The sequence below is a fragment of the Salvia splendens genome, chromosome 10, assembly GCF_004379255.2.
Source record: "Salvia splendens isolate huo1 chromosome 10, SspV2, whole genome shotgun sequence".
Taxonomy (NCBI): Eukaryota; Viridiplantae; Streptophyta; class Magnoliopsida; order Lamiales; family Lamiaceae; genus Salvia; species Salvia splendens.
The window spans coordinates 20,597,447-20,612,408 of record NC_056041.1 but is presented as its reverse complement, the minus strand read 5'-3'; the positions used below and the strand labels follow the sequence as shown (position 1 = coordinate 20,612,408).

Sequence of the window (14,962 nt, the reverse complement as noted above, 5' to 3'; positions counted from 1 at the left end):
TACAATACATTATGTACGAATAAAATCATAAAGGCGATGGGGTGATGATATACAACTTGCAAAATTTCTTTGAAATTATACTTTTAATTAAAGGAATTCAAATTTATAGAAGATTTAACGTTTGGAATTCTAGGAATGACTTTTAGTCATCCTAATGTCCATTTTACTGATAGAGAATACAATACATTATGTACGAATAAAATCATAAAGGCGATGGGGTGATGATATACAACTTGCAAAATTTCTTTGAAATTATACTTTTAATTAAAGGAATTCAAATTTATAGAAGATTTAACGTTTGGAATTCTAGGAATGACTTTTAGTCATCCTAATGTCCATTTTACTGATAGAGAATACAATACATTATGTACGAATAAAATCATAAAGGCGATGGGGTGATGATATAGAACTTGCAAAATTTTTTTGAAATTATACTTTTAATTAAAGGAATTCAAATTTATAGAAGATTTAATGTTTGGAATTCTATGAATGACTTTCAGTCATCCTAATGTCCTTTTTTTTCATATCACGTTGCTGATGTAAGTGCAAAATTTATAGGCCCTTTTAATCACACGTTTTTAACCATAATATAGTTTTTATTACTTTTTAACATTAATATAATTTTATAAATAAAATGACATTTTTTGTAAATTTTTTCAAAACTCCCCATTTATATATGTATAGATTATATTATACTCATGGAACACATTAGAGTATTAAATGGTTAATAGGTATACTATATTTGTAATTAATTGCGAATAAATCAAAGAGACTTCTCTGAAACAGAGTGGAACACAGCATTGAAAGAGAAGAGAAATGGCGTCGTGGGCTCTCTCTAGAATCAGCAACCTCCAAAAACACTTAAGCCCCAATATTCCCTCTCCAAAGGTACTATTTTTACTTCTCAAATTCATCCTATTCTCCTAGTTTTTGCCGTTTCCACTAAGTCAATCTATTTAGGGTGAAGGGCTAGTTAAGATATCACCAGAAGTTTCAGAAGCTCTGTCGCTAGGGAAACCGGTGGTTGCTCTTGAATCTACTATAATTTCTCATGGTATGTACAAAATTTTACACTACTACTATTATTTTTCACAATTGGCTGTTGAATTTGGACTGATACTGCTACCAAGTAAATGGGGGTGATCGCCATTTTGCTTTCATTCTTCGTTGTTTGAATTGCAATGTGCAATTGTGAAGAGGGGATTCATTGTTCATAGGAATCACAGCATGCGTTTCTAAATTCATTTTGGGTGGATGTTTGAGTATAATAGTGATCAATGTTAAATAATGCATTGTTTAATTTGGCCTTAGATTATTTACTATTTTGTGGTTTTATGCGTTTCTTTGCAATGTGATTTGAAACAGCTACTTAGTTTACCCCTGGGCATACTTCAAGTCTCCAATCATGTCTTCTACCAAATTAGTACTACTACTTGTTAAAAGAAATGAGGTTAAGTTTTGGGCATTGCAATTTGCAATGCTATTTGGGTGCCAGGACGTCTTACTTTTGTAATTTCTGAATTTCATTGCTCATAATCTTAAAATCAATGTCATTTACCCCCTTCTTCATCTATCTTGTTCATAGGAATGCCATATCCTCAAAATTTGGAAACAGCTAAGGAGGTTGAGGCTATAGTAAGACAGAATGGAGCTATACCTGCCACTATTGCTATTTTGGATGGTGTACCTTGCATAGGTGTTCTTTCCATGAGTTTCTTCTTTCCGTTTACTTTTAATTGCCTTTGTTTCTTGCTTGTTTTTCAATTCAATATCAAAATAACAGCATTAAGTTCAAAAAACAGAACTAAATTATATTCTGTATTCATGAACTGATATATGGAAGTTCAAGCTAACCCCCCCAAAAAGTGATAGTATAAGGTTCGTAGGCATGTATCAAAACTGAAATTCATCTAACACAAAAAGATTATGGTAGAATTCGAAGGGGTTTTACTAAGGAATTGACAGAAACTTGTGAATTTTGTAACTTAAATTCTATAGACGTACCATGTTATCCTCTCTATGTTTGTGTGCTCTAGTGTATAATCATTTTCCTCATGTTGTCAGGTCAGTCGTAATGTGTTTGAGAGTAAGAATCAGATATGCGGTTAAAAATTTCATCCTATTATGATTTACAGACCTTTTTTTTTAAGTTTCATTCTACATAGGAATGTTTTCTTCTTTTTAATGTAGGAACTAAGTTTCTGTCACCTTGGTGAACTGATAATCCTCAGAGCTACTGATGAAATATAAAATTTTAATGGTATTTTGTCAAAGAGCACTTCATCTCTGATTTGACTGTTTCCATCTTTCCATGAAATCTCAAATTTGTTCATCATTGTTTTTTTGCTAATCCATTTCTTTCTGGTAATTTATTGTTATGTTGTGTATTAACTACATGAGATGGGAAAAAATGGTTAAGAATGCCTAATGTTTAGCATTTTATTATAAGGTTTATCTCCAGAAGAACTTGAAAGGCTTGCTACAATAGGAAGAAAAGCTCGAAAGACAGCTCGCAGAGACATTGCACATGTTGTGAGTATTTACTGCTGAGTTAATGTTACATGTCCATGGCTATTGATAGTTTAAGCTCAAGATATTAGAAGTGCTGCACAAAAGTAGAGCAGAACCTTAATCATATACTCACACCGTCCCTGAAAGTTTGTCCCATTTTTCCATTTCCGTCCGTCCCACAAAATTTGTCCCATTTCACTTTTTGCCATTTTTGGTAGTGGTCCTCATATTCCACTAACTCATTCGTACTCACATTTTATTATAAAACTAATATATAAAAGTAGAACCCACATTCCACTAACTTTTTCAACTCACTTTTCATTACATTTCTTAAAACCCGTGCCGGGTCAAAATGGGACAATATTTGGGGGACGGAGGGAGTAACTTTTAACATTTCAAAATTTAAAAGTTTCTGAGGAACTCCTTCAAGGTTCCCATTTTAAATAAGTTAATCCTCCACATTGATTGATTAAAGAAACTTTAAATGTTGTTAAGTGGGTTAATGGGCAGTCTCCTTGGGAGAAATATTCACTGGGCAGTCCTGCATAGGACAGAATGCAATGACAGACATCACATGATGTCTCCGACTCTCTAATGGATAAAACTGTAGTGTACATTTTCCCTTTAATATACTTCTCTAATAATTTCTGGTTCCCATTTTGCAGAACTGTAGGAGAATTTTAACAATTTTCTACTAGGCCTAGCATAGTCCATTGTAATGTCATATTGTTGATGTCCCCCTCCACCCTGCCTGTGGCCAGATATGTTACTGAAAAACTATTGATGCCTCTAAGATGATTAGATGAACCATATCTTCTTCTCCATATCCTAAGCTAGGATTTAAGTTCTTAAACCTAATTACTATGGGGCACCTTTTTCAGGTTGCCACGGGAGGGAATGGTGCCACTACTGTTTCAGCAACGATGTTTTTTGCATCCATGGTAATCATACCGTGCTTACTCAAATATCGTGATTCTCTTCTCCTTCTACATAAAACTTAAAATTGTAACTTGTATATGCTCTCTGTGCAGGTTGGGATCCCAATATTTGTTACTGGTGGTATTGGGGGAGTTCATAGACATGGAGAGAGTAGTACGTTCTTATGAACTGCTTAATCTATTATTACACTGCAAATGTTAAAAATAACATGCATTGCAATCTGATTACTCTTGGTTTCCCATTCTTGAACTTATGGTTGACCGATCAAGATCTCAGATAATGTATGGATTATCATCATATAATTTTATAGATGTCAAAATTTTAATTTAAGTAAATGATGAGCACTTTTGATATATTCATGAAGGGATCAAGGCTAATTCAATAAAAACTTGTTCTGGCCTCAAGATCTAGGAATTTAAAGAGACTGGGACATAGTTTTCTTTTCTTGTAATGTGTATAATTCTATTTTGTTATCAAGGAGACCAATAATTTGTCCGGGAACAATAATGATAATCTTGTCATATTTAAAGTGCTGAGAGTCTCCGAATTTGACTGCCTACTCCCTAGTAGATCACTGGAACTTGCTGAGTTTGTTGTGCTATGAATTTGTCCCTTAATCTATTGACACTACCAGTGTACCACATAAAGATTTTTATGGCTATCTGGAGCAAACATTGACTCGTCTAAATTATGACTCAGGGCTGTGCCCGTGTTACAATTATCTGATTTAGTATATACATATAACTAACAAACGTACTACTCTTGTTTAGGTCCTTAAAGTCCAAACCTTTCCCCTAATATGCATGAAATTGAATAAATTCTTAATACTATTGATTAGCTGGCAGTGTATTCATATTTTTGCACCATCTGTTACAGCTATGGATATTTCTTCTGATCTTGTGGAGTTGGGAAGGACGCCCGTTGCTGTAGTTTCCGCTGGTGTGAAATCAATATTAGATATTCCTAGAACGCTGGAATATTTGGTAATTGTCCTTTAACTCCTATATGATTATCAGTACTTAGTAGGTCTCTTGTAAAATGAACTCGCATACTACATTAATGTTTATACCGCATAAGTATTACTCTAATTATCATTGTCAGAGATTGGTATCTTATATTACTCAGATATTTCACAAACTTTGGTCCACTAAACTGTTTTTTACAAATGTCTGACTAGTATTCTACCCTTGTTTACTTATGTATAAAGTATAACCCTTTGATGGAATACAGGAAACTCAAGGAGTTTGCGCTGCTGCATATCAGACCAGTGAGTTTCCTGCCTTCTTCACTGAAAAGAGTGGCTGCAAGGTAGTTCCTCTCATATATTAAGCTGGTGGTTATTATCATTACGAGTACTGCTTACTGCTCTACCAAAAAGCATTCAGAATAGCACACCTCTGTTTAGTTTTCTGTGGTTCATCTTACTTGTCAAATTCAAAAAAATGTAGTGAGTCTCTGATAGAACCTTTATTCCAATGCAACATTATATGTGCTTCTTGATAAGTCGTGGAAATTTAAGTTGCTGGCTTTGGTAGAACAGAACCCTAATGCCTATCCATTTTCAGCTGTGCAATTGTTCTTTTGACAATTTATGTTCTCTTAGGCTATTAACTCATTCTTTAATCTGCTAATGGTGTTTGCCAATGAGTACAGGCACCCTGTCGTGTTGACTCGCCCGAGGAATGTGCTCGATTAATAGGTGTGGTTTCTAATTTTGTCTCATTGTTAATATGTTACCCATTATTTTGTGTAACCACACTGATTTGATGTTCTCAAACTTCCCAGAAGCACACAACAGTCTTATGCTGGGGACTGGAATTCTTATATCAGTCCCTATTCCAAGCAAATATTCTGCCTCAGGAAACTTTATTGAGTCAGCGATACAGAAAGCTCTAAAGGATGCTCGGTAGTCTTTTATTTTGTGAAAAAGCTTTTAGTAGTGTAGATGTCAATCACTTATTCATTCTTATTCTCAACAAACTGATGATAATGTAACGGAGTGTGATACAGGGAGCAGAATATTACTGGCAGCAGTGAAACTCCGTTTTTGCTTGCTAGAGTGAACGAGCTGACTGGGGGAGCCTCCCTCTCTGCAAGTATTCTTTGTCAAATTCCGTCATCTTCATAACCAAATACACAGATAAATAGAGACTAAAGTATGCTACCATTACTAACCAATCACGCCTAACATGATGCGATCCCCTTTTTACTAAAGTAGAGATTTCTTTAACTGCTGAATTTCATTTCATCATGACTTTTCCTTAATAGAGTGCTACTAGACATTGCTCTTGTGAAAAATAATGCATGTGTAGGCGCTCAGATTGCAGTCTCTCTCTCTCAGCTGCGCCAAGAAAGTTATGAAGGTGAGTTCGACTGTTCAAAAATCATGCTATCTAAATCTGATTTATAGAATATATCTTGCTGTTCTGTAAAATGAAATCATTTATCTGTACTTTTGTTATTGATTCTGCAAGATAAAAAATTTTCTTTAGTAAAATTAACAGCTGAGATATGTGAAATACTTTGTGAAATGTTTATTAGTACATCCCATTACAAGTAGTTGCTCTTCAAGAAGATTTATGAAGCCGAAGCAACTGAACATCCATGATGTATTATTTGTTTTGCAGAATGCAATTATTTTTAGAAAATGTCCAAAATGGTAGTTCAGCAAGAACAATAGGAACTAAAGCACAAACTGTTGAATTTCTTGTTTTAGGTACCTAACGGTGTAGAGGTGAGGTCGATTGGAGAAGCTAACAACTCCCTTTACCAAATGAAGTTTTCTATTTACCACACCCACAATTCTTATAGTAGCTCAGTGTCATTTGTCTCCTTTACAAGGAGATAGATATCTCCATGACTCCAACTACAAGCTGTCGATGGCTATATCCTTCGCGAAATGAACGACAACGATTCTACCAGATTTAGGGTTGTGAAAAATTTGGCAAAACACATCTATAAAAGTCCTTATGCTTTGTAGTACTTTATTAGTACATTAAATCCTTGTACAATTTTTTTTGTGTTTTAATAAATCCTTTTTAGTTATCTCATGGATCCTTTCCTTTTTACTATTTCAAACCCCAATCTGTTGTTAATGATCTTGCAACCAATTTGGTTTCGTCTTCATAGGCGAAGAAGGCCAACAGTAAACATGGTATGTGTCAATGGGGTTGGATCGTCGAAGAATCCGAATCTATTAAGGACGTCGCCCGGAGATAGATCTCTGTAGGTGAAACAGCTGCAGAGGATGTAGAAGATGGTGTTGTCTTCTTAATCACCTTGCATTTTAATGGTAATGAATAGTTGTTGACAGAAATTGGAAATTAACCAAAAGATAATCAATAATTTGAAGAATTGCACTTTGAAGAATGAACAGACAAACAGTACGTACATCTTTTCCAAATATACATTCTAATATGTATTAAAACAAAAAATAAAACTGTAAGGTATAATGAATAGTTATTATACTATAGTAGAAAAACAAGCACAGTTTATGTAACAAAGTAAAATTCAGTAAATAGATTAAGACAGTGAAATTATCTTTGAAGTTTGTTGCTACTTTATTGTCTTATATCTTGAATAAAATAAAAAAAAGAATAAAAATTTAGTCGAAGTGGGTGAAAAGGGGGATAGTGGGATGAGTGGCAAATCCTACAATATGTGATGTATAGTTTTGGATGGTTGGTTGAAAGAGTCGATAATACCAATTTGAAGGTGCAAGAGAAACAAAAACAGTGGTTGGAAGTATGTATGAGAATTTCTTGCAATTCACAAACTAGTGATGGCACATTGTTTGTCTTTGTTAGGTTATGTGTTTGGACCTTAGTGATGCTCCAAGAATATTCAACACTTTAGGCACCCTTTGATTCCCCTTCCACCTTATGTCATGACAAATATACCACATTTAAAAGTAGTTCCTACTACAAAACATAGACATATGGGTCTCTGTCTATGTCTGTCTATGTCTTTGTGTATGTGTGTGTGTGTGTGTGTGTGTGAGAGAGAGAGAGAGAGAGCAATTAGAGGAGTACTAGAATATGTGACAATTCTAAGTTGTCCATCTTTCTTATTCTTTCTTTAATGATGGGACATTCAAGAAATGGTTGCTTTGAAATTTCATAATCTCTTATGAAATGATGTTGGTCAGATTTTGGAAGACCAAGTTTTCTAGCAAATCTTTTGCACTAGTTGTGAAATAGATTTCACATCCAAACCACACACAAAAAGTCACTCAATTTTCTTGTCAAAATAAACTTCTGAATATGCCAAATATTTCAAAATAATTATAGAAGCGTCTATCTATTAGCACACTATATGATACACCTAAAATAAAAATCAACTTTGATAGAAAAAAAAGAAGAAAAAAATCAACTTTGATAAAAAAAATCAACTTTGAATAGGATGATTTACATAATAATAAAGGCATACTATGCCGAAATTAAAATGTATATTTACAATCTGCATCCCTTACATTTTTAATATGATAAATTAAAGATAATCAGAGACTTGGCCTAATCAATGAAAATTTCAAGTGCTACATTACTGCTACCTCCGTCCCGGGACAATAATATCATTTAGAGTCATTTCAATCTATTCCATAATAAAAATCACATTTAACTTTTACAAAAAATGGTAAATAGGGTTCCGGGTTCCATAAACTTATTTCATACATATTTTATTATAAAATAATATATATATATATATAAATATATATATAGGGTAGTGATCTATGGCAAACACTCCTTAAGCAAATAACTAGAGAACAAATCATAGTCACAAGATAAAAAAATCAAGGGCTAATATTAATTTTCGAATTTAATGAGATATTAGCTCCCTCAATCACAAATTTACTCCATAATAACAAGCTAGGGGTATTTTGGTCATTGCACAGCGAATTAAATCCAATTTTGAAAATTGAATTCAAACCGTGTCGCGTCTTCTTCTCTTCTTCTCTCTTCTCCTCTTCTCGTCGCAGTTGGCGGTGTCGCGGAAGAGAGTTTTGGTGGCGACAATGGCGGTTGCCAAAACCGTCTTCGCTCTCAGCCACGCAGGAAGGTCCCGCACCGGCGCTGGCTTCCGTCCCTCGCCGTCGCCGTCGCCGTAGTCGTAGCTTCGTTCGTCGTCGGCGCGGCGCTCAGGACCTGAGTTTTTATTTTCCTTTCTAGGCTATGGCGGAGTGTGTATGTAATATATATTGATTTGCGGTGTTTGGGGGTTTGGATCAGTTGAATTGCTGTGTTTGGGGTTTTTGAAATTCTTTTTCGGTTTGTAATATTCATTCGACATTTTTATGTGTGACTGCTAACAGTGTGTATCACACTATTAGATATTCATACTGTGCATTTGATGTTAATTAGGATAAGTAGTATAAAATTGTCATTTTCTCCAAATCATATTGCCCGTAAGTTCTTACCAATTTTGATGTTATTATTATATTGATTTCATTACTTATTTTGTTGTTGTTGTTTATACTATAAGAGTGATGTGTTTTGTAAACAAGAGTGAAGTAAAGTCATGCTACGAGTGATGTGTTTTGTGAACAAGAGTGAAGTAAAATCTGAGTAAGAGTGATGTGTTTTGTGAATAAGAGTGAAGTAAAATCTGAGTAAGAGTGATGTGTTTTGTGAATAAGAGTGAAGTAAAATCTGAGTAAGAGTGATGTGTTTTGTGAATAAGAGTGAAGTAAAATCTGAGTAAGAGTGATGTGTTTTGTGAATAAGAGTGAAGTAAAATCTGAGTAAGAGTGATGTGTTTTGTAAACAAGAGTGAAGTAAAATCTGAGTAAGAGTGATGTGTTTTGTGAACAAGAGTGAAGTAAAATCTGAGTAAGAGTGATGTGTTTTGTGAACAAGAGTGAAGTAAAATCTGAGTAAGAGTGATGTGTTTTGTGAACAAGAGTGAAGTAAAACCTGAGTAAGAGTGATGTGTTTTATGAACAAGAGTGAAGTAAAACCTGAGTAAGAGTGATGTGTTTTGTGAACAAGAGTGAAGTAAAATCTGAGTAAGAGTGATGTGTTTTGTGAACAAGAGTGAAGTAAAATCATGCTAAGAGTGATGTGTTTTGTAAACAAGAGTGAAGTAAAATCATGCTAAGAGTGATGTATTTTGTTACCGGGTTAATGACATTGAAAAATGCCGTTCAAGGATGTAATTGAACGCACATCGTGCATCACAAATTCAATTTGACAATCACTCCAACAGTTCACCTCTGTTTCTTGAAACACAATTTTTTATTTAAAATTTTCTGAAATCATACCATATACATATCACACTAACATATTTCCATTCTTTGGAGAAAATTCATATGCTTTTTTTTAATGTAAGAAACTACTACTATGAATCAACATCCAGCTGCACCGAATCCCAGCTTCCCTCCGGCGACATCATACACCACTTCAAATGTCAATTGCTGCGTGTTTCCGAAGATTCCGGTGTCTGTGGCGTCTCCGTTTCCGGCGAAAGCAAGGCACGCCACCGTGGAGCAAACCGATATCAGTATCCCCGACGGGATGAGGTCGATCTTCACTCCGCCGCCGAATGCGAATGACACGGTGGGGATTGTGACGGTCGTGTAGTTGGAGAAGTCGAAGCTCGTGTCCAAGATGGAGTACGCCGGCGCCGCCGGGTAATTCTTCATCCCGTCGCCGGAGAGGAAGTGGAGTCGTGCTCCGTCACCTCCTTTGAGAGAGAGCATAGTGTGTCTACGAGAATGGTGTGTGTATATGCAGGAATGGTGTGTGTGTTTGATTTCCCAAAATGTCCCTATGCAATTTGTATGAGTTAAAAATGTATGCTTATTTTAGTCATTGGATTAAGATAATGTGTGGCTGAGATTTGTTCTCTAGTTATACACTTAAGATTAGTTATACCTTGATCACTACCCTATATATATATATATATATATATATATATATATATATATATATATATATATATAAATGGGACCCATAAGCCACTAACTCATTCAATCCATTTTTTTAACATTTCTTATAAGGGAAATGCTATGTGGCCACATTATGGCTGACCATAATAGGATATTTTGGTCAATATACATACCAAACAATTAATAAATTAATAAAATCATAAAGATATTTATATATTCTGATTTAAAAGTAGTTATAGATATTAAACAATTAAATTATAAAATATAAAATAATAAATTAAAGTTTAAAAAAACTGAGTGGATATCTAACACAAGAAACGAAAATGAGCTACATATTCAAAGTTCTAAGATGATTTGACGACTTAGTCTTTTATGTGTATTATTTCGGGATAAATGGTAAATTAGTCTTAGATAATTGTTACTTTTAAGATGAACTAAATCCAAGTAAATAAGCATTAAAGGTAACAATATTTTATTTTTATGGCCAGTCACATTATAACCATTTAGCACTACTCTTCTTATAATTCATGCACCCACTAAATATGACTACTATTGTGGAATGACATGTCAAATTATCTACCAAATGCAAGAACTTGAACGGTCAATTCGATGATGTTGAATGTTAGTGAAACCATCCCACCAAGAAAAATTCGAACAAGAACAAGATTTTGCTTGGTACTACTATAATTATCTTCAATTAATTCTTTGTTTTAGCAATTTAATTTCTAGGAGAAAGCGAAGCTAGTGGGAAGAATTTGGCAAGCCCAAGTAATTCTGGGCAAGAGAGAGAAACGAAGCAGAAAATGACAAGAGACAGACAAACAATGAGAACAAAATTCAAAAATGGGCACTTGTTCTCATAAAAATTCCATATTCCTTCAACTCGCTCCCGACAAAATCTCCCCTCACGTTTTACTCCACAATGCTGCCATCTAACAAATCCTCCAACACTGACTAATCTCTTGCCCCCCCCCTCTCTCTCTCTTAAATCCCACCGATTCCACTCAACCCCCCCTCTCTCTCCGATTCCAGCACTTGAACCAGAGCTCGCTTGTGCCTTTTTCTGGGTTTCTCCCAATTTCAATAACCCACAAACGAATTGGGATTTCTTCGCTTGATCGGTGAGTTCCTCAATCCAATCTCCGTTCCTCTGTTTTCGCGCTTTACTCAATTCAATTCTAATTTCAGCTCAATTTCGCCTCGTTTCAGTCAAATTCCGGTAATTCAATTGCTGAATCGTCGCTCCGAATCATAAAGCTGCCTGCTTTTGCACTGATGTTTCAAGACGACGGGTCTTCATCTGTCACCTCCTCACCGCTGCAAATGTTCCCGACGCCGTCGCCGCCGAGCTTAATCTCGCCCTATCCATGGCTGAAAGATCTTAAACCAGAAGAGAGAGGGTTATACCTAATTCACCTCCTAATCACCTGCGCAAACCACGTCGCCTCCGGCAGCCTCGAGAATGCAAACATCGCCCTTGATCAAATCTCCCACCTCGCCTCCCCTGACGGCGACACAATGCAGCGAATCGCCTCCTATTTCTCCGAGGCTCTCGCGGATAGGATCCTCAGAGCCTGGCCCGGGGTTTACAAGGCCTTCCGGTCGACTAGAATGCCGGTTTTAGCCGAGGAAATCCATGTTAGGAAGATGTTTTTCGAGTTCTTGCCGTTTATGAAGGTGGCATTTGTGATTAGTAACCAGGCCATCATTGAGGCGATGGAGGGGGAGAAGATGGTTCATGTGATTGACTTAAACGCGACCGAGCCAACGCAGTGGTGCGCCCTCATCCGAGACCTGAGCGCCCGGCCTGAGGGGCCACCTCATCTCAGGATCACGGGGGTCCATCAGAAGAGGGAGGTGTTGGAGCAGACTGCTCATGTCTTGATTGAGGAGGCGGAGAAGCTGGATTTACCGTTTCAATTCCACCCCGTTGTGAGCAAATTGGAGGATCTTGATGTTGAGAAGCTTAGAGTCAAAACAGGGGAGGCTTTAGCTATTAGTTCAATAATGCAGCTGCACACATTGCTAGCTTGTGATGCCGGTGGGAATAGGTCCCCGTTGGCCCCTATGAAAGGCGTGGGCGTGCAATTTCAAAGGGCTGCGCATACGAATCAAGGAACTTTAGGGGAATTGCTTGAGAAGGATATGGTTAATGGCTATAGTCCAAGCATTGATTCTCCCTCTTCGTCGCCCTTGTCTTCCATGCCCTCCTCGCCTAAGATTGACGGATATCTCAGCGCGTTGTGGGGCCTTTCTCCCAAAGTGATGGTGGTGACAGAGCAGGATTCAGACCACAATGGGAAGAGCTTGATGGAGAGGCTATCCGAGTCATTGTACTTCTACGCTGCTCTGTTCGATTGCCTGGAGTCTGCGTTGCCAAGGGCGTCCATCGAGAGGTTGAAGATGGAGAAGATGCTGTTTGGGGAGGAGATCAAGAATATCATAGCGTGTGAGGGGGGCGAGAGGAGGCAGAGGCACGAGAGGCTCGAGAAGTGGAATCAAAGATTTGAGCTAGCTGGCTTTGGAAATGTTCCTCTTAGCTATTACGCGATGCTGCAGGCGAAGAGGTTGCTGCAGAGTTACAACTGTGATGGTTATAAGATCAAAGAGGACAACGGTTGCGTGGTGATCTGCTGGCAAGATCGGCCGCTTCTCTCAGTATCGGCGTGGAGGAATAGAAGGTGAAATCTGTGTTGATTTTAAACCACCATACTGTCTGATTTAGGTGTAGAGTTCTTAGTATTGTTGTCTACTATTTCATGCTTTCATTGTGTGCTCACAGTTTTTGTAGATATAGCTGGAATTCAGACAGTGTGTTTGCCTATGTTTAATCATCCATATCTCATTTATTTTGAGTTGCTCTTTCACATTTGGATTGTGCTTTAGAGAATAAGAGAAAAGGAAGCTGCATTTGCTTAGATTAGTAGAAACTGCTTATAACATAACTAGCTTAGTAATGTGTTAAGGCAAAGTTGCATAGGAAATAAACATTCAACACTATACAATAGAGGGTATATGCAGCCATCTAATCCAATCTTTAAACATTCAAACATTTCTTGAAATTTATTCATTTCAAAGATGGTTGCTTATTATATATGAGTGTAATGTTTGTGGTTTGGTAGTCACCCTCACTTCACTTTATCCATACTGCAGAAAGAGGAATTCAGACAAACATTAATTGGTGAAATGAAATAAATTAGGCGGTAAATTAAGTTTTGCACCAATAATTCCTTGAAACACATATGAGAATCGTGATGTATATATAGTATTAACTATATTCAAATAATGAGCTAGCATTTGGATGTCAAATTGGTAGCTACTTTTCGACTCATTCCAATTTAAAATTAAGGGTAGATAGGAAAAAAATATGAAATTTGATCAAATTCTGTTCGGCAACTTTTAAAAATGGTCAATTATATCATATCTTTGATGTTTTTCTCAATTTTCCCATAGTCTGACTTTGGGAAAATTATGTATGCTTTTGGAAAACGAAAAATATCATATGAACAAAATGTCCTGCTATTTAAATGACATCATATACATTTAGTCAATTATATTTTTAATTTTTACATATGTACGAATTACGTTGATAAATACAGAAACATAACATGATGCAATTTTTTGCTATGAGACAATTGAGAAAAATATCAAAGTTATAATTTAATTATTTATTTTTAAAAGTTCGTGATTGACCAGAATTTGACTAAATTTTAGTATGATTTTTTGGCCATTTACCCTAAAATTTATTAAGTATGAGGGAGAAATCTAGTGAGGATACTTACATTGACTTGGCATGTATATATGTTAATATAAAGTTACATAAAGGCACAACACAATGTCTACTCTAGAGATCATAAACTGAAAATAAGTTAAATTTTGTGGAATGTTATACTCTTATTTATATGATTACTTATTATCTTGGTATAAATCTCAAACCCTATTTATATCCAATTACTCTCATCCTTAGTTCATCACTCGACAGTCTATAGATTATCCCTACTTCATCGCACTAAAACACTATCAAATTCAATTACTAAAATGTATTTAGAAAAAAATCTCATAGCATATTAACATGGAAGTAGGATGTTACTAAAGGAGAAAAATGAGAAAAAAGAGCAAAGTAATCCATGTGCCTAGAGCAAGTAGAGTGTTAGAGCATCCACAACCGTGCTCTTGCCAGCGGCACGGTTGTGGGCCCGGGCGGTACTATTCATGCCTGCTCTCTGGCAAGAGCACAACACCCACAACTGTGCTCTTCCGCAAGGACGAGCACAATTAATATAAAATTCAATTACACAAAAACATTTCCATAATATTAAAATTCATTTAAAACCCACAATAAATATTACAAATGACAAATAAAATTAAACATTGCATAATTAAAATCCTAAAAATTAAAAATTACATAATTAAAATCCTAAAAATTAAAAATGACACTACTCGTTGCCGAATTTCGCCCACATGTGGTTGATTAGGTCTTCTTGTAGTTGATTGTGGATTCGAGTATCGCGCATTGTGTGTCTTGTCTCGATCCTCTGGCCAACCGTCGTATGCTCGCCTCGGCGTAGGGGAGACCTCGCTGTTGAGCTTCCGGCAATTCGCATGAACAAGCGCTTTGACATGCGAAAA

At 36.1% G+C, this 14,962-nt stretch overlaps 2 protein-coding genes across 4 annotated transcripts; both read left to right on the top strand.

Moving 5' to 3' along the window:
- Window positions 1-746: 746 nt before the first annotated feature.
- LOC121750138 (pseudouridine-5'-phosphate glycosidase-like) lies at window positions 747-6,495 on the top strand. Of its 3 annotated transcripts, none has more exons than XR_006039819.1 (13): window positions 747-888; window positions 961-1,054; window positions 1,586-1,696; window positions 2,450-2,532; window positions 3,393-3,452; window positions 3,543-3,603; window positions 4,327-4,433; window positions 4,681-4,758; window positions 5,104-5,149; window positions 5,236-5,356; window positions 5,461-5,606; window positions 5,719-5,813; window positions 6,167-6,495. XR_006039819.1 is itself a non-coding variant. In XM_042144608.1 (13 exons), the coding sequence occupies exons 1-13, from the start codon at window positions 817-819 to the stop codon at window positions 6,172-6,174; spliced, it is 1,011 nt and encodes a 336-aa protein (XP_042000542.1). In that variant the 5' UTR covers window positions 747-816; the 3' UTR covers window positions 6,175-6,495. The 3 variants fall into 3 exon arrangements, 2 of the variants coding, with proteins under 2 accessions (XP_042000542.1, XP_042000543.1); XM_042144608.1 differs by having other exon boundaries at window positions 5,461-5,546; window positions 5,730-5,813; XM_042144609.1 differs by having other exon boundaries at window positions 762-888; window positions 968-1,054; window positions 5,461-5,546; window positions 5,730-5,813.
- A 4,673-nt stretch (window positions 6,496-11,168) lies between these two features.
- On the top strand, window positions 11,169-13,200 carry LOC121752433 (scarecrow-like protein 3). The gene is made up of 2 exons (XM_042147502.1): window positions 11,169-11,454; window positions 11,543-13,200. Exon 2 carries the CDS (start codon window positions 11,609-11,611, stop codon window positions 13,016-13,018), a length of 1,410 nt encoding a protein of 469 aa, XP_042003436.1. The 5' UTR covers window positions 11,169-11,454; window positions 11,543-11,608; the 3' UTR covers window positions 13,019-13,200.
- Window positions 13,201-14,962: the final 1,762 nt, after the last annotated feature.